This window comes from Lycorma delicatula, chromosome 10 (assembly GCF_047948215.1).
Source record: "Lycorma delicatula isolate Av1 chromosome 10, ASM4794821v1, whole genome shotgun sequence".
Classification (NCBI taxonomy): domain Eukaryota; kingdom Metazoa; phylum Arthropoda; class Insecta; order Hemiptera; family Fulgoridae; genus Lycorma; species Lycorma delicatula.
In genome coordinates this window covers 92,539,172-92,559,902 of record NC_134464.1, presented here as the reverse complement: position 1 = coordinate 92,559,902, position 20,731 = coordinate 92,539,172, and the positions used below count along the sequence as shown (strand labels likewise).

The 20,731-nt window shown below is 28.2% G+C and overlaps 2 protein-coding genes across 2 annotated transcripts in view; one reads left to right on the top strand and one right to left on the bottom strand.

Annotated features, from left to right (window-relative positions):
- Positions 1–7,834: 7,834 nt before the first annotated feature.
- On the bottom strand, positions 7,835–18,931 carry LOC142331120 (ethylmalonyl-CoA decarboxylase-like). The gene is made up of 3 exons (XM_075376802.1): positions 18,436–18,931; positions 14,802–15,035; positions 7,835–8,918 (listed from the first exon to the last, which is right to left on the bottom strand). The coding sequence occupies exons 1-3, from the start codon at positions 18,653–18,655 to the stop codon at positions 8,470–8,472; spliced, it is 903 nt and encodes a 300-aa protein (XP_075232917.1). The 5' UTR covers positions 18,656–18,931; the 3' UTR covers positions 7,835–8,469.
- A 362-nt stretch (positions 18,932–19,293) lies between these two features.
- The window catches only part of LOC142331218 (uncharacterized), a 112,502-nt gene continuing 111,064 nt past the window's right edge, over positions 19,294–20,731 (top strand). The window contains exons 1-2 of the mRNA XM_075376961.1: positions 19,294–19,577; positions 20,348–20,436. Coding sequence (XP_075233076.1) covers positions 20,401–20,436 — 36 coding nt within the window. The 5' untranslated portion in view covers positions 19,294–19,577; positions 20,348–20,400. The remainder of the gene's footprint in view (positions 19,578–20,347; positions 20,437–20,731) is intronic.

The window sequence follows — 20,731 nt, the reverse complement described above, 5'->3', positions numbered from 1 at the left end:
TTAGGCGAAATCTCGAGATACTGAGGGTGACCTTGCTCTACAGCCTCACCCCCTTGACCGTTTTAAGTTGAAAATTCAATAGAATCAACGCTTCATATATAGAAGTAAACCGACCAAATTTAGTCAATATTGGTCCAGTAGTTCTGAAGATATAAGGTGATTTAGAGGCCAACACCGAACACACGTACATACGAACATTAACATTCGGAAAATTTCCATCCGGTTTTTTGGATTCCTTAGGTGTTAAAACGTCAAGATCCGGTGAAAATTGAACCGATTACAGTACTTTCCCTTCTAGAGCTAAAGCGCTATCTAGGTAGGAGCACAGGTAGTTCCTAAACTTCAAAATTTTCATTAAAAAAAATTTGCCCCCTGCTACCTCTATATAGACGTGGGTGTTAATTTTTTTTAAATTTAATTCGTTATAATTGACTTTAATTATACAAATTTTCTATAAATTTTTATTTAGTTATTGATTAAGTAAAAAAAAAACGTTTTTTTATTCTAAATTCATGGATTCTATAACATGTTTTTTTTCGAAAAGTATTGGACATAATGTTTTAGAATCAGTTTTTTCTAATTTTTTTATTTTTAATTAAATAAAAAAAAAGTAATTTCGCTCAGTAGTTTTTATTCTTTATTTGTTATTTAAAAGAAGAGGCCCGATAAAATCTTTCGATAGCTGTAACTCGAAAACAAAGCGTAAACTTGTTTAAGTTCAACTTAAAAACTTAATTTTCCCTATAAATAATAGTTTGTTTTAGAATACACTTAAATAATAATTTACGGAAGGCGTTGAAAATTATATACATCCATTTCTATGCGCTTGTCAACACATTTGACCGTGTTACTGGTTACTCTTGTTTGCTGCATCCTGTCAATTTCCTGGACGGCATTGGTAATGGTGCCTTCCATTGCTGCAGGGTGTGTGGATCGCTTCTATAAACAATTTCTTTAAATAATCTCACAGAAAGAAGTCCGGAAGAGTCACATCAGGGGATATCGGTGGCCATAACCTTTTTCGTAGTGATTTTCCATCGAAAATATTCTGTAGCACCTCCATAGTACAGCAAACTGAAAGGCAGGTGGCTCTGTCCTCTTGCAACCGGCAGTCACGCTCATACTCCTGCAGTAAGACTATGAAGTGTTGGATAATTACCGGTGGATGACAGCATCTACAGTCTTTTCACAAAAAAAGGATCCTATAATTAGTCGCTTTGAAACCGCACACCATATGCCTATTTTTCGTGATTGTAGGGGAGATTCATAGAAAATCGACGGGCATTCAATATTCTATTTCCGATAGTTCTGATTATTAACATACCCACCAAGATGAAATCTAGTTTCATTTGTGAAAAACACTTCATATAATACGCCAGTATTCTCTCTAATGAAGTTAGAGAGTCGATAGTATTGAACCCTTTTAGGATAATCAGGATCAGTTAGCTAATGAGAAACCTTCGTTCGACACAGATAACATTTCAGCATTCTCCTTACCGCATCGCGGGTTGAAACTAGTGAAATGTTCCTTTCCTGGCTTAGTCTCGGAAAAGATTTACGAGGAGATTTTGTAAAAGCCGCTTTAATGTCCTGTACGACCTGTTTCGTTAAAACTAACCTGGGTCGGGCGCATTTCTGTATAGCAAACGAACCTGTTTCACAAATGTTTTAACTAACTTCTGAATAACGGTTTTCACCGGTCCTTCTTTTCAAATTTCTCCCTGAACTTTCACCGACACGCAACATGAGATTTCGTTTCTAAATAAGTTTCCGTTACGAATACACGTTCTTCAACACTTACCCGCACTTTAACGAATAATAACAGACAATTACGCAGCCTTGTTCAAAAGCCAATGCTCGACAGACTAGCATTACTCAAACGTGCAGGCATTAAACAATTCTCCCCGCTCCAGCTCCAGTCGTATCATCTTCCACATTATTTTCCCTATCTCACAACGATATATACATTTTTTTTTAAATACGGGTTTTTGCTTCTAACTCCGGTTCCTGCTAATCGATTCGCTTGAAAATCAATACGGTTCTACTTCTACTAGGTTTACATAATCCTACCGAGTTTCATCGAAATCAGTTGAAAATTTCGCCCAATAGAACGAAAAAAAAGCTGAAAATGTACGCAAAAAATCGTTTTCTGGCTCTAACTCTAGTACTTGCAAACCGATTCTCTTGGAAATCAATAGGGCGCTACTCCCAATAAGTTTATACTATCCCATCAAGTTTCGTCAGTCGGTTAAGATTTGGGTCGTATATATATATATATATATATATATATATATATATATAGCAGAATCGTGTACAGGAAATTGCAAAACATAAAAAAAGTTGGTCCCCTCCCCGCACCTGACACCCCGTTAGAAAATCTGACCAGACGCAGTAACGATTTCTACAAATTCTTTGCAAATCCGTTAAAAAAAGTAGAGACAATACATAAGTGTGTGTCACCCATCATTTTATTAAATGAGAAATGAATCTATAAAAAAAACAGGACTTATTGAACCTTTATAATTTCAAAAATAATTTCAGCATACAACGACTAACATAAATCGATTTACGCCAGCAAATTAAGCTATGCTACGCATTTGTATAGACCTAGTTAATACTTTTTACAGATTAAAAAACTTAATTAAGCACCAAGTACTAAGCGGCAGCTAATACTTGTTATAACGAGAGATATTACAAAAAGTTAATTATTCGTACTTTATGCTTAAGCTAAGCGTAAAGTCGCATCGTTTAATTTTTATTTTATCGCTATTCATTCTATTAAATCATCATGGTATTTAATTTTTAAGCTCAACGGATAAGTCCTTAAATATTTTTTCACAGGATATCCCTGTTAATTTATTTAGCAAAAGGACTTGTTATATTTCCTTTTATTTTTTAATTTGATTTATTAAATTGTATTTTAACTCTCCTCCCTATTCCATAGACATATGTCAAGCAAAGCATTTAAAATTCAATTACGTCATTATTTAATAAAAAAAAAAACCATCTTTGCTAATCTTTTTTTTATTCAACCTCCGGGACCATCGTTAGGCATCGCTTCAGAGGATGATGAGAAGAATGATTTGTAGCGTGTGTGAAAATCCCATTTCTGAACGGGATTCAAATTCACATTCGATTTTGCCGCCGACTGTGAAATACGTGGAGTCATACGTTTTTTAAACCGTCAAAATGTTAAGCCGGCTAAAATTCATACGCGGTTGGTTGCTGTGTACAGTGATAATGTAATAAATCAAAAGAACGTCCGAAAATGTTTTTAAAGGTTTAGAAGTAACAGAATTAATGTGCATGACGAAGAAGGTTCGGGGAGACCCTCGATAATCACCGAGGAGTTGTAGAAACGTGTCGATGATGAAATCAGAAAAGATCGTCGCTCAACGATTTCCGACCTGGCCCTTCTTTTTCCTGATGTTTCAAAAGCTGTTATCGGTCGCGTTGTTGACGACCATTTAGGCTTCATTTGTGCACTTTGGGTACCGCACGTCTTAACGGAAAGTCACAAAAAAATCCGAACGAGATCTGCTTTGAAATTTTTGATGCGCTACACAGAAAAAGGTAACGAGTTCCTTTATTCGATCGTTACCGGTGGTGAAACACGGATTTCGTATTACACGTCAGAGAGAAAACGGCAGTCAAGTGAATGGCGTCATTCATCCTCAATCACCAACCAGACTGACAAACGTCAAGCCGCAGCCATTTGGACGCAAATTGATGGCCATAGTCTTTTGTGATCGGTTTGGCATACTGCCGATCGATTTCATGTCACGTGGAACGACTATAAATGCAGCAGCCTACTGCGAAACTCTACGTAAGTTACGGGGAGCCATTCAAAATCGGCGACGTGGGCGGCTGACCGACGGCGTCATCCTGCTACACGATAATGCACGTCCACATGTTCCGGGTTCGACACGTGATTTACTGAGAAAATTTGTTTGGGAAATTTACGATCACCCACCATGCAGTCCGGACTTAGCTCCTTGTTTGGGAAATTGAAAGAATTTTTGAGCGGTAAGCAATTCGCGGGTGACAATGAACTTAAATGCTGTTAATCAGTGGCTAAACGAATAAGTGGCGGCATAAGAATACTACGAGACTATATTAAGCTGGTGCATCGCTACGATAAGTGTCTTATTCACGTGGCGATTACATAGAGAAGTAGTATGAAGTATGTAGTTTAAGAAAAATTAAAAATATATATATATATATAAGGTTTTCAGAATGAATTTTTTCAATGAAACGGTCTTTACTTTAAAGATAACCTCTCGCATAAAAATATCTATACTACTTTATAATATACAACTGTTAATGTTACATTTTCATAAATGAAACATTAAAAACAATATTTTACAATACTGTTCTTATTACTACAAAAAACCGATTACATTTTTTATAAAATAAATTATTACAGGAGTGTATGTGACACATTACACGACCAGTATAATGTGACATACTGTACAACTGGAAATAATATGCGCTTGAACCTATGATTATTACACTTTCAAAAAAAAAGTTAATAACAGAGCTATGTAAATCAGGACATTATACGCTACATCAATCGTACAACTCAATATGTCAAATTTTAGTAATTTTCTCCCATCGATTAAATATATCTTAAGAAAGCAATTTCATTTTTATCGACTGTGATTTTAGAAAAGATTTAAAATTAAAAAACTATGTAACTCATGTTTGAAATTACAATCTGGCGTACAATAATTCAGGGATAAAATCAAAAAAGTTACTTTTGGTTGGATAAAATAATTTTAATGATTAGCATTATTCACTCTAGTGATTAAAAATGGATTATTTTGAGTTTTATCGTACTCAAATTACTTATTAACAAGTTACACGTTACTGAATCACTCGTCTTTATGACAAACTCAGAAAATAATGTTCGTACAAAGAGCAGTAATATAACTCAAACCATCTATTTAGTCGGTAACTTCAAATTCTGCAACGTATGAAATTCAAAGTGTAATTTGGTTTTTAAACGCAAGAGAAGTTTAAGCGATAGAAACTTTTAGTTAAATAATTATAAAATAAAAAACTGTTTCAAGTAGCATTATTTTATTTTACGGTAACATTCATTCATAAACAAACGTAACAAACCGCTTAAAAACTTTTGAAGGGAGGAAATCAAGCATCCACCAATTTTGATGTGGTATCAAGTCTCATTTATTTCCTTAACCAAAAAAATCTTAAGGTAGTAGTAATTTTAAAAGTGATTAATTAAAAGAATTGGCATCGAATAGCCGATAAAACTATTAGCATAATCTGCTACTTTCATAATAATGGAATATAAAAAGCAGCGAGATGAAATGAAGATTTTATCTCGTAACACAACAGGCCCTAAAACACAAAATGTTATTTTTGAGGTATTATTTTACTACTAGTAAGGTAATCGGTCTATTATTATAATCGATGAAGACTATCTCTTAACTTTTATTACTGGTAGCAACACGTTTGCTTTCTAGAAATAGTTCAATTATTTTGAAAAGCACAAGATGCCTAACCTACTCGGTCAAATATTATGCGGTGAACTTATATTAGTTACATGAGATTGATCTTCGTTTTCATTAAAAATCTTTTCAGTTAAGAATGTTTTACTATTATTTTTGTACTCCAGATAAAATATGTAATATATTATACTACATTAATTATACTTTTATCTTAGAGAATGCGATTATAATAGTAATAATTTACATAGTAATAACTAAAATAATTTTCTCGGAGAAATAACAGTTTTTGCGCTGGCCAAATCATCCTTCAATGAATTCCAAAATATGTAAAGCGTATAATTTTAATAAACAATATTTTAGAAAATGTTATTCCGATACTAATGAGTACTCTGTTTTCCTAAAGTTTCTATTAAGAAAAGCAAAAAAATATTTAAAAAATCATTTTGTTATTAATTTGAAGTTCATTCACAAAATTTTAAAATACATTTCTACTAGCACAAAAAATTTAATGTACACATTGTTTTTAATTTTAGACTGATTTTCTGAATTGAATTTGTTATCCAAATTTTATTTATCTTTCTACTCACTATTGCTTGATGATGAAGAGTCTCTAATAAACTTATTTTCTATTTTCTTAGTCATCGCAGCTTCAACTTTATAAACTTTTAACTATAATATTCACTGATTTAGCATTATCTTCGGTCATAACTAATAAACATCAAATATTCCAAAACAGGTTGAAAAATTAAAAATATTCTGTAAATAATTTCAGAAAACAAAACAAAAATTCACGTAAAGATTAATTACAAATAAGGAAATTATAGTTCCTGAAAAAAAATGTCTAAGTACAAGTATATACCTGTTTTGCAAAATATCATCTAAAAATAACTAATCGGAATCGTTTGCTTAAATTTCTATTTATTCATTTATTTTATTTTATTTTTTACTTTCTCAGAAAATATAGAGAGAAGAGCTATATTAAAGAGAAAAATGCGATGATCATATCAAAAATGGGGTATCAAATTTGTGCAAATCTTTACATTTTAGAGTCCAATTAGTTCATCTAGACCAAAAAAACATATGTATGGGTATACACCCATACGATGCAACACATATACATGTGTTGCATCGCTTCCGACCTTATATGTCGGTATTGACCAAACTGATTATCTTCAAATTTGGCAAAAATATTTCCACGTGTAGGGCATTGATCATAATTTTTTTTTCAAAAATTGTTCAGGGGGTTAGAGAATATTGCAGAAAAACCAATCTTGATTATCTTCTGGGGTATTTAAGGAAAATCTTCATTTTTGAAAATTTGTTTCATACATTGCATACATAATTAAATGATCCAAACACTTTGTTTATCCAAAAATTGAAATATAATTTTTTTTTGTTCTGTTCCTTTATCTCCCTTTGGTTTAATATTTTTAAAAGGTTTTTTTTTGTTTTATACATCATATATAGGGCTATCAAAAAATGTCAACAATTTTTTAAAATTATAAAACTTGTATCTTAAACACAGAAAAGGTTTTTTGAATTTTTTTTTGTTTTAGCCATTTTATTGGTGTAAGATTCAGGGAAAAGTTTACTTATTTGTTAAGACATATATATATATATATATATGAACACTTTTAGAAAATATTTAAAAAAATTGATTCCCCCTTTAAAAAAAATATAATATTAATTTTTTTCTTTGTCACTTTAAAGATAATTAAAAGTTACGTAGTTTTGGTATCTATTTTGGCTTTCTTCTTCTGATTGGGTAGTTACTAAAGTAATCTTTTAATGGTAAACACATTTTGCGATATTGAGAAGTAAATGTTTGTAGTCATTGGTTTATTTTTTATCAGCTTTGCCCTTCTATTTGGGTACTACTAAAGTAATCTTTTAAGGCAGTCAGTGTTAAACATATTTTGCAATATTGAGTAGACCCAAACCCAAAATAAGAAGTAATTTTTTTCATTACTATCATAAAATTTATACTTTAATTTTTTTAATATTTTTAAATAATCCTTTTTTTATTTTTTATTTTTTGTTAAGGATCACTTTTAAAAAAAAAAAATTACTAATTGTCCCCGCAAAATAAGAAAGCCTCCAAAATCAAAAATGCTGTTATTTGAAATTTGGAAACTTTGATGCTTAAATCTTATTTTGGTAATCATTATAATCAATAAAAAAAGCCGCACCGATATGGTGGCCTAAAATTTAAAAAATTTTTTTATTATGAAAATAAAAAAATTTTTAACGATTGAATTGTAAAGTCTTTCTGATGAAGTCAAAAAGGTTTTGCACTGAAAAAGTTATGAAAGTTATTGTATGACTTGACCAGCATAACCGGGGAAAAAAAAGAAATATACTTTAAAATTAAAATATAATTTCTTCTAAAGTAATTACATCCAAATGTTCTATGCCATCAGTTTGACAGTAAATGTATTGTGTTTAAATTTTAATAAAAATTCAAAAAATGTTTAATAAATTTTTAACGACAAAAACTGCTGAAGTCAACACTCATTAGTATGCCCTGTTTTTATCAGAGTCTTTGTTTATATGATAGTTTGATGTATTTTTTGCTATGATTATGTTTGTTTATTAATATTTATTTTATGTATTGTTTTCATATTCACCTTTATACTATATACAGAAGTTAGGAAATAGTATATTAATAATATGCTGTTCTCCAATTTATGCAGACAGTAACTTATTAAAAAATTTCATGTTAAATAAATATTTAATATTTAATTTAAATTTAATGCGGCAGACTTATTTATTAGGTTTATCTAAAGTATGGTAATCGGTTTTTTCGATTGACTAAAATTTAAAATTGTCAGTAATTTGCTAATTTAAGAATAAAAAAAAAACTATTACTTCAGCATAACATCGATTAATTTTTTAATGTAATAATAGTACATATCCATACAGCGATAAATATGTTGATCTTAACTGACTTTGGAATTTGAAACCGATGGTAAAACTTTTTTTTAGATCCATGTATTTATCCCAGTATTACTTTATGCTTTACATGTCTTTCTAGTGCATCTTTATTCGCCACACTACCCCATAATGGTGAAAATAACCTTCTTTCAACGTTTCCTGGGTCATCATAATTATGAAGAGAATTTAAAATTATATATTTCAATGATCTAACTACACTTTTATCGGCTTTTGTTTTTTCAGTAAGCCACTTTTCAGCATCATCCAGTGATGCTACTACTTTGTCTATTAATCCAAGTTTAATTCCTTCTTCTTGCTGTATTATTCTGGCACTTAACAAAATATCCATTGCATTTTGTTTTCCGACTACTTTAACAAGCTTTCCAGCGCCTCCCCATGCCGGTACTATACCCATTTTACTATGTACAAAAGCGATTCCTGTATTTTCATTCTGCGATAATAAGCGATAATCACAGCTTATAGCGATTTCTGAACCTCCACCTAGAGCACCTGAAAATTATAAAAAAGGGAAACGTTAAATTATACCAAACAATTGACAAACCAAATTTATTTTAACAAACATTCTAAACTTACAACATTACATTTTCAGTTACAGCTACTTTCGCAATTGATCCAGCTGTTTTCTATTCTGGCATTAACTGGTTATAGCTGGGAGGTTTTGTTTTTTAAAATTTAGTCCTTTTTTGCGCTATGTTTGTTTGAAACTGTCCTGTTTTTCTACTGTAGAAACTTTATTTTCAGAGTATTTCAGTCTATACTACTCTAAAGGTATTGTGTTTAGTGTGTAGTGGTATTCTGTGTTTTTTCTTCTGAAAACTACATTGAATCCAGATTTTTAATTTTGTGCCCTGTTTTTTTCTGACTCTTTGTTTATATGATAGTTTGATGTATTTTTTGTTTTGATTATGTTTGTTTATTTATATTTATTTTATGTATTGTTTTCATATTCACCTGTAAAATTTTCTTACGGTATTATGTTTATTTTTTTTATTATTATTTTCCTATGTGTATGTTGCAATCTGTCCAACTAGTAAAAAATAAGCAACTCCACCCCACAGCCCAATGACATGAGGATGATATGTATGACATGTAAATGAATGTAGTCTACAGACTCAGACCTGAAGGTGTGGTTAATTGAAACATCAACCGCCAAAGTACCACCGGTATCCACTGTCTAGTATTCAAATCTGAATAAAAGCAACTAACTTTTACTAGGATTTGAACCTCAAAACCTTCAACTTCAAAAATCAGCTGTTAAATAACTGATTTGTGATGAGTTAACCGCTAGACCTGCCCGGTGGGCTAACGTCGTGTGACGATAAATTTCTAACTAAATTTATAGAAATTGTTTATTCTGAAAAAGTTTATATAAATACTCGATAAACAAAAATTTAGAAATTTGGTTTAATTCTAATCAAAAAAGACCAAAATGTCATAGAGGAATGTTTCAATATTAATCGATACAAAAATTATAATGAATATTTTATTCTGATGTGTACATAATAATCACGTCACGAATGGGTAAATATGCTAATTCACGGATGAAAAATGAACAGTCTAGCATTTGCCAGGATGAGTCAAAGGAAAACACGGTAAAACTTTGATCACAGCAGCATCGTGAAATATAAAATTAATTATAAAATAAATACACGTAATTAAAGCTCATTATAATTGTTTAAAATATAAACACTTGAAATAATATTAACAGAAATATATAAAGATACTAAATACAAAAGATAACCACAAAATAAATTACAATTTTAAAGGCATTAATGAAAATTATTTGGATACATATTTATGTACATGTTGAACAGAATATAAAAAAATCCTTGTTTTCTGTGAATTAAATACTGTTTCTATGAAAGAAAATCTTTTGATTCTATTTTAAAAAAAGTAGTGAAGATTTCTTTTTAGATGGTTCAGAAAATTTATTAAAAATGGCAATAGAAGGATAATGCCTTTTCTTATAAGCTGAAATATTGTTATGCAAAACCTCTGAATATCAGAGGTAGATACTGTTATTTTTGAAGAATAAGTGACTATTCATTTTAGCAAAGATTGCACTTTTATAAATATAAACACAAAGATAATAACATCTTTAATTTACTAAATATTGGGCAGCTGTATGATTCATACCTATAGGTGTTAAACAATGATATGATAGCTCATTTTTGTATTATGAAAAGATTTTGACTTTTTGATAAAATCTTAAGAGATGATAATACACTTACGATAGGAATATACATCAGTGTAACAAATATTTATTATTGATGACAGGCTTAGTGTATTAAAATAAAACAGTAAGGTTTAATTTTGTTTCAAACGAAATCAATTTGATCGTCCTAACAATTTTTCATCCAATAAAACAAGAGATTTCACTTTATGGGCAGCAGTTATACCATTATTAACATTAATTACCATTCCATCCACACAATCAATAGCGCATTATGTTTACCTAAGAAACACAATACAACAATTTTATTTGCATTTAAAGTTACATGTTAATGCTAAGATATTAAAAAAAAATTTAACAATTAATTGCATCAAAGTACGTAAAACAGTGTAAAAAAATTAAATTATAAAAAAATCACATTAACTTTTAACTTAAAATAATTTATTATTGAAATATTTATTTATGATTAAAGGTACTAACATATATTCAAAGCAGTTTTTCGATGTGGCCACTAATTTGTTAAATGCAGCATTTAGTCTGACAAATCCAAGTTTATCTTATAATAGGCTATAATTAATACTTGCTGCAACCCTTCTATGATGCAATTTCCCATTTTTTCTTTTGTGCCAGTTTATGTAAAAAACCCAATTACTTCATCCAACTGTAAAGGAAATATTCTGATGGAATCTAATGAGATTGTGGCGGTCATTTTACCGGTGCAAATAACGATCCATCAGAATATTCCATATATATTATGAGAAGTGAACTGGTACATTGTAATGCATAAACTACATTCCTAATCTATCTGCAATAAGATTATCTCGCAGAATTTAATATGATTCTTCTGCAAGAAATAAGCGAGTAAATATTTATACTGGAAGCCTTTACGGTAAGAAAAAAAATTCCACTGTGTGTAACCAAGAATGCCAGAGTACACATTATATAAAATAGTATGTTGAAAACACGTTGTGAAAGTTTTATGTGAGGTTTCTTTTCCCCAAGTGTGAGTATTCAAAAAACAACCATCTGAATCACGATACATCAAAAACAATTAAGGAAATTTGGATTTTTGCACATTTTCTAATTAAACTAAACAGAATTTTGTTCATTTATTATAGGCAATATGTATTCTACACAGATTGTATGGAATGAATACAATTGTAACTTCTGTAATATTCAGCACACAGTTGCTATGAAACATTTTAAATGACCTTACAATTTTCCACTTTTCCACAAGATATCTATATGAACCACTCAACTTCAAAATTTGAAATGATTTGGTATTCTTTGATCTGAATATTTAACGGTATTCTCAAACCTCAGGTGTACCATTATTATTTATTTTACAATAAATCAGTAGCATGTCCAACATTTCTCAAAATATACACATATTCATGATGTTTGCCATTATCTTAATAGCAGATGAGATTATTTTTTAAAAAGCAGCTGAACTTCACTCATTAAGTGATTCTCATGACAATTTAGAAGAAATTTTTTAATATTTATTTAACATTACGAAGAGAATATTATTATACTCAAATACTTAAATCTAAGGTTTCCACTATGATTTTATTTTACCCTTATGTAGAAAATCTGGGCGAAATATTTTGCTAGCATAACTCAAAAAGAGAAAGTGTTTTGGGTCATATATTTATACAAGCATTTTTAATTAAATATAACTTATATTTAAAGTTAAATATCCCTAGTCAATCTCGAAGTACTGTCCTACAATTTTGAATCGTTGATTAAATACAAATAATAGTACGACAAATAGTGTGAAATTGGCTTTTAAAAAATCAAAGCTTATTGACTGTATAAAAATTAAACTAATTAAAAAATATGTTAGAATTACATTTAACATATTTTGAATGCTGAAAATTAATGTAAAAAAAATCATTAATTTCCTTTGAATGACATTAGATAGATGCCAATAAAAAAATTAATTTGTTTTTCTCTCAAACAGAAGAATTTATTCTTCTGTTTCTCAGGCTACTTTAATCACACCAAAGAAATCTAAAAAAAAAAAATCTTACAGTTTACTTCTCTCAAAATAAAGAAGATAATGAATTTATTTCCTGACAGATATGTTGATGTAATTTAGTAAAGACGAATTGAAAAATGGGTTTTTTTCTTAATTTGAGTTTTAGTAATATTTTACTTCCTATCTATTACATTTTATATAATATAATGTATTTTTATGAATATATAATATATGCAAATATGTGTTATATGTAATCTGTGCTTCATTGTGATATTTATTTCCAAATAAATTTTTATTTCACATAAAAAAAATGATGAAGCTCCCACTTATAATCTTGCAAATTAAGTGAACTTTTGATGTTGTTTCTAATTGTAGGTATATTAAAAAAAATATGTATTTTCCATATAGTTATTAACGATTGAAAATTCTGCCAGCGGAATGTAAGTGATCAAAACACACAATATTTCTTACTAGGTATTTAAAAAAATTGAACAATTTGCACTATTTAGGATTCATTTATATTAAAAAAGTTTTTATCTAACAATGAAAAATAAAAAGATTAAAAAATTTTACATAAAAAAAATTTTAAGCACATTTAATTCATTATTAAAAATTCTATCGCTACAATAATAGATGAAATAATTCATATGTTAAAAGTTGGTTAGACCACTTTGAAAATTAATACAAAAAATTGTTGGAAAATTAGTCATGAAATATGTTATCCAATAACTTTTCTAGAGATTCATCCCATTAAAAAATCATATTTTTGAATTTCAAACCTATTTATATAGAACTTATCAAAGGTAAATTGTAAATAAAGATTGAATTAACTAGTACAATTTAAAATTTCCTGAACTGTAAAAATGGAAAAAAAATACTTTATTTATATTTTTTTAAATGTACATAAAGTTGTAAAAGTAGCTGCTTTATAATTAGAATATAACTTTTAGTAGAACTAATCTTTTTTTATCATAACATCTCTATAACTTTATATTTAAAAAAAAAACATCTGCTACCAGAGATCTGGGTAGTTTTACAGCCTTGAAAAATTCAACTTAAAAATCGCTTGGTATGAAATATTTAAATGACCTTACAATTTTCCACTGCTTGTTACAAGAAATTATTGCACAGCATCCAGCAATTCTTCTTCAATATCTACATTTCCTACTAACTTCATAGATTAATTATTTATGAAGTTTTTTTGTTTGTGTGTGTATATATATATATATATATATATATATATGTAAATTTTCTGATAAATATTTTTTTTTCATATGCAAATTAAATTTTTAATTTTTTTTTTTTAAATAAATTACAGTCTCATTAAGTAGTCAAGATAATGTCATAGATTAGAATAATTAAAATTGGAATGTAAATATAAATATTTAACATGCAGTTTGTAAACTCTCAAGTTTTTTAAAAAGACTGAAAACAAATTACATGATTTATATACATATAAACACTGAAAATTTCTATGGAAGTTAAATTGTGATGGAAGCTGTGTTGTAAATTGAGATATTTATTACAAGAGGTGATGGAACCTAGATGTCATTGTTGGTAAATCCTCAATTCATTTAAAAAGAAAACTACAAGGAGAAAATAAATTGAATTATTTTTCATTTTTTACTAAAAACACATATATCATTTTAATTATCGTCTTACCATACACTTTAATAAAATTAAATCTTGTTATGGCTAAAACTAATTTTCACATGAGTTAGATTTTAATAAGTTTAAGTTGTTGGAATAATTTATTCTAAAATAAAAACTGAACTATGAAAAATGTTTAGTTAACTCTAACAGTCCATTTTTCAAATTCTATTCTCAGCAACGTTATATACATTTAAATAATAAAAATGAATTTTTTTTTCCTTTTTTACAGTTCAGGAAAGTTTAATCAATATTACTATTCAGTCTTTTTATTTATAAATTATCTTGGATAAGTTCTGAATAAATAGCTTTACATTTTTAAAATATGATTTTTTTAGGATGACAAAATTCCTCTGAAAAAGTTTTAAATTATTTGGATAACAGATATTAGAACATTCTGCGATAAATGTATGAGAAAGAATAAATGATTTTACAAACAGCTTTTATAATTAAACTTAGAAAAAGCATTGTTATACACATGTATATAGAAATATAACTTGCTAACTGTATTTATTATTAATTTATTAGTTTTCTTATCTAATTTAAATAATTGTTTCTCATACCATACCAATTCCATCAATAAATGCAACAGATATCATAGGTAATCCTTGTAATTTATTAAGAACACCTTGCATAAATGTAGCCATTTTAAATCCATCATCCGGATTACATATTTTCTTAACAAATTTTAAATCACCACCAGAACAGAAATTCCCTTCAGCACCATAAACAATGATACCTTTACCGTATTTCCATTTTTGAAGTTCATCAACTGCTTCTTCAAGTTCGACCATCATTCTTCCTACGGTAAAAAAACAAAATATAAATAACTAAAAAATAAAATATTCAAGCGATCTTCTTATTTACATGTCCAATACCCAATGAAAGTGCAGCCAATAATTATTAAAGTATAATTAATTTGAATGAATTTGATTAATTTTGAGTGATTTAAGAATTCAGTACATTACATGTATTCATGAGATTAATTATACTGATAAACGCAATTTTTGTTTCTTAATATGTGATAAATGAAAGCAATCTGTGTTTTAATGCTGAAAATGAATCTGAAATCAGAATTTTTCCATTCCTATGTTTATGAAAAATTCCTAAATTTAAGTTTTCAAGATTGTTGATAATATATAATGGATGATTACACATACATTTTTTTTTTTTTACATAACTTTATGTTTATTATATATTTTTATATATAATAAGTTGTTAACCATGAAACAATAACTCAAGTCATAGCACAAATATCACATATTATGACATCAAACTTGCTATTGAAGTGTACATGAGCAAGATTCACTGTGTTTTTGTACAACTGAAAACAACACAAAGTTAGTTGCTTTGTTAGTCTATTACTTTTAATAACAGATCTCTTCAGTCAGTGCAATAACTGTATTAAGTGAGTGAACAGGGATGTCTCATGCCTTGTAAGTATGTAAATGATTTGTACAGTTTTTGTTAAGCGAGTGGTGAGTTTACTATAAAATCACATAATAAAAATATTCCAGCTTACAAAAGTTGTTCCGATTAAAAAAGCTTATAAATTGTACTTGATTGTATAATTAGTAATCATGATAAGACATGGGCTCCTCATGTAATATGTCATAACTGTGCAGTCAACTTAAGAGGATGGCTAAAAGGCATACAAAAGGCCTTGTCATTTGGTGTCCTTATACTTTAGTGAAAAATAGAGATCACTTCAATTTGGTCTGAACCATAAGATTGTTATTCCTGCTTACCTAATGCGTATGGAATTTCTAAGAAGTCTAAACACATTGTATGCTGCTATCCTTCATTGCCATGTGCACTCAGTACTGCACCTGACAATTAATCCATTCCAGTTCCCAAAGTTCCTGGAAAACTTGTTTCATGAAATCAGTGATGAAGAAGCAGACATTATGGAAGAACACAGTCACGATTCAATTTGAATTACAATCCAATGAGTCACATACTATATGACGAGGTGAGCTAAATGACTAGGATCAAAAAATCAGGTTGAACTTTTAGGCTCAAGATTGCAAGGCTGGAAATTACTTTAAAAAAATACAAAAATCTTGGGCTATCAAAACTGACAGAAAGATTTTTCTCAATTCTTGGCTGAAGAAAATTACTTAATTTATTGTACAAATGTTAATGAGCTTATGTTACAATTAGGGCAAGTTCATAAACCCTAAGAGTGGTGCCTTTTCATTGATTCCTCAAAGTATAGCTTAAAAGCAGTTCTGCTTCACAGTAGTATCAAACTGTTATGGAATTAACATGAAAGAAACATATGATGTTATAAAAACTTTTATTGAAAAAGTATAACAAACGTATGTGAAGATTTAAAAGTAATAATAGGTCTTTTGTTAGGTATGCTCCTAGGATATTAAAAAAAACTGTTATTTTGTTTATGAATGCCAAAGCCAAGCCAGGGATCAAGATTATGTAATAAGACAGAGAAAGGAATGTGTGAATTTAATTCATAGTGAAAAAAACATTATTCACGAGTCTCTAGTTAACCAGAAAAAATATTTTTACCGCACCTTCATATCAAACTAGAATTAATAAAAAAATTTGTAAAAATTATAAAGAAGGGTAGTCAACGATTCTCAAGGGAGAAAATACCAGCTGTGGGATGTATATGTCACTAAAAGTCCAGTTGTGCATTCACATCTGGATTTTTCCCTGCTAAATCTTGGAGCAGTAAGTGTTGAAACGGTCCACAAAGACATTTCAGTGTTGAAGAACCATTACAAAGGCAAATGGAGTGTTAATATGCTAAGTGATTATCTGAAGGACTTTAATTTGAGATGTACCAGAGACATACTTAACATATAAGTTGTGCCTAGGCGCATCTGCTAAGAAATTTTTATGTAAGTGTATGACATTCCATAACATTAGTTATATTAACTCTTAGAGACCTTTAACATGACTTTCTATTAAACTGAGGGTGATAGAAAAATTATGTTTAGATTTCTTTCAATTTAAAATTAATGAGAAATCCCAAAAAAAAATATTTACAAAACATGGAATTGTAAAAGTACATATGAATTTAGATTGTTAAAAAATCTGAAAATCTATATTTTTTGACATAAGTATAGGATAATTATCATAAAAAATTAATACTGACCAAAGAATTAAAAAAGAATGTTTCAAACTATTTTTGTAATAAATAAAAACTGTAAACTAAAAGTAATAAAAGGTCTAGTCAAATTGGAAGTAAAGAGTGAGTTTAAATAATAACAATAGTAATGATAAGTTTAATTTACATCCAGTTGTAATGAAGAGTTTATGTGATTACAATTTATTAAGCTAACACTTCATTTCGGTTTTTTAACAATTTTTTTATCATTTTTTGTAAAAATCTAATTAAAAAACAGATAAGAATTTTCTTTTTATAGTATTATTATAATTGTTAAACAATAAAAAGTTGCACTTAGTTTTAGAATTTTACTCTTTTTAAACAGTTTTTACAGCAATTCTCTTGTTGATTTCCTTATAGTAATCTTTCAGCACAGCTAATGCTATATATTTTCAGTATAGAACATAACAATAATAAGCGCTTTATTAATTAAAAAAAACAGAAAATAATTTATATTTAACAACATGAATTAAAAATAAAAAATAATATAATGTACATTTCACAGATAAAATAATGTAACTGCAGACCTACAACTTAAAAGCATTTTTTTACAAATTATTAATTTGAATATGCATTACCAGTAATTTAATTTGCCAGGTAAGTAATTAATGCTTAAATGTGATTAATCAAACTTAATAAATTAATAATTACATTTAATAAAAAAACACTTTCATTAAAATGTGTAGTCTGGAGAGGGGATCTTATTTCTGAGATGCTAAAAATTCGGTCGAGAAAAGCCAAATTGGGTAAATGGGGCGGTTAAAATAATTAAGATTTGCTTTCTGAGTTAAAGATTATAAAAAGTTTAATTATAATATAATTAACAAATTGGCATAATTATTAAAATTAAGAATAAAATGAGTTACATATATTAAGGATATTAATACTAAGAAGTATTAAGAGCAAAATGAAATAAAGACTATGAATAGCTATTAACGTATGTTGTACAAACTGAGGTGAAACAGCTCAATACATCTGTATTATTTTTTTGAGCGAAGTTTACCTATTTCATTTATTCGTTTTAATTATATATAAATTTTAAAACATAAAAGTTATTTAATAATTTTACCTGTGATTGCATTTCTATGACTTGGATTGTTTAAAACTAGCTTAGCTATTCCATTTTCGTTATTTAACGTTAAGTCAATTTTTCCGCCTTCGAACTTCCCCAAAAATTCCCGTATCTCTTCAACAGGCTGTTCAGCACCGGAATAGTAATCCACACCATTTTCATCATAACTTCTCTGCTTTTTATATAATTCAAAAGTTGTTTTTACAATATTCGACATGTTGCACTGTCTAAGAACACCACGTAAGTAACTTTGATCTAAGTATAGTTCAGTATATATTAACAACTAGTTGATAAAAGTGTACAAAAAGTTTGACCTTTCGTTTTAGATAAACTTTAAACAACGTAACATGGCGACTTGCTTATAATTATTTTAGTAGAATAAAATATCTATTTTTTATTTTTATTTATGTCGCACTCGCTTTTACCATATCAAAAGATATTAATTTACATATTTAATTATTTCATCCCATCAGTTCCACAGCAGGTAATTGAATCGCTGAAATTTTATGAGCGGTAATTATATAGGATTGATTTGTAATAAAACTTCCCTCGCAATTAACAAATTTCCCTACTTGTACAAGTAGTTCATTTGTTTGTAAAACGCAATAAAAAGGAAACTTACTATAAATTATTGTCTGTTGCCTGTACAAAATACATTTTTAAAAGATATGATAAGTAATTGGTGTATCAGTGTTTCTTAAAGTAGTTAAAATAATTTTTGAATTTTCTATTATAAATATGGTTATGTTGGCCGTCTTGAAGCTATTATCTACGTTGGCAGTACTTTTACTGCTATGACATTTATACATCCTGATTATAGCTTTTCGTAGGGTATAATTATGTGCATTTCTTGTGTTTAGTGAAGCTGTTTGAATGATTCTTAGCATTAAAATTTACCAAACGTTTTCGTTTAAACAAATTTCTTTTAGTAGTTTTTGTAATATTAAATTTTTCAATGTAATATATTGTAATAAAGTGTTAATATTTATTTTTTATCTTAATTCTCTGAGGTTATGTTTTTTAAGAATACAACGAGTTGTAGTAAAAACATTATAATTATTAGGAGGGCGTCTTTGTATTCTTGAAAATCATTAAATTTGATATTCATATATTTTTGAAAACGTCTCGAGAAAATAAAAGTGAGTCAGAAACCTCTTTTTAATTATTTATAAGCTGATTGAATTGGGTATGCTGTAAAGTATATACTGTTTGGGGTCACTGTTAATGTCTTTTAAACTGTTATTGTATGCTTAATATAAGAATATAATTATTCCTTATTCACTGTTTGTGTAATGCTATGTATAATTTCTTTGTTTTCTTTATAGTAATATGGTTTGTATAAACATTATTTTCCAAATATATTAAGTTAATCAAGTCTTTTATAGGATTTGTAAAAATAAACAGTTGCTATTATAATAGTTACTGCTTTCATAATAAACTTGTAAAACATTTGGTTTTGTGTGGTATGTTTTTTTTGTTAATTTACACTCTTTGTTGTATTTGTAAAAAGTGGACAAAGAACAGCAAGTTGCCCAGTTAAGAGTTAAATAAATTCATATTTTTGTAGTTATTACCTTAATGTGTTAGAAAGTACCAAAATTACAAATTATACATTGTATGTAACTTAAATGAAATTTAAAAACATTAATTTAGTAGAAAAGAAGGAATTTTCTGATAGGTTGTAGTGCTAACACTTTTGAAAAAAAATATTCTTGGTTTTGTATCTATTTAATGACAGTTTAAATCTGTATAAAAACCTGATTTGTTGCATATACTGAATTTTTTGACAAATTTATAAATCTAAACTTGCTTGCATGTCTGTTTTTAAGGATTGAGAAGTTGTTTTGTTTATTGTAATATGCTTCTTTTTTTTGTAAAGTTAATTTAGAGTATAAAATAATTTTTTCAGGTTGGGTGACAATGAGTTGGAAGTTTATTCTATTGATGTACCTTTAAAAAGTAATGGTAGAAAGGAATCAGGGATCAGGATTAGATCAGGTTAGTTTATTATTTATTTTGTTTTCTATGTAATACAATGTATGCTATTAACAGATTTAGAATAATGTATATTTATAATATGTGTAATTTTGATTTGAAATGTGATTGGTAAATAAGTAATGCATCTATTGAAAACTAAAGTTTAACAAAAATAATTTTTTTACTCTTTTCCTTGAGTACATGTAGCAGAGTATATAATGAAATTATATTATTTTTATTTGGCCGAGTTTATACTAGTTTTCTGATTCATTTATATATGAATGTGGTACATTTTTATTAGAAATGTGCATTTCAG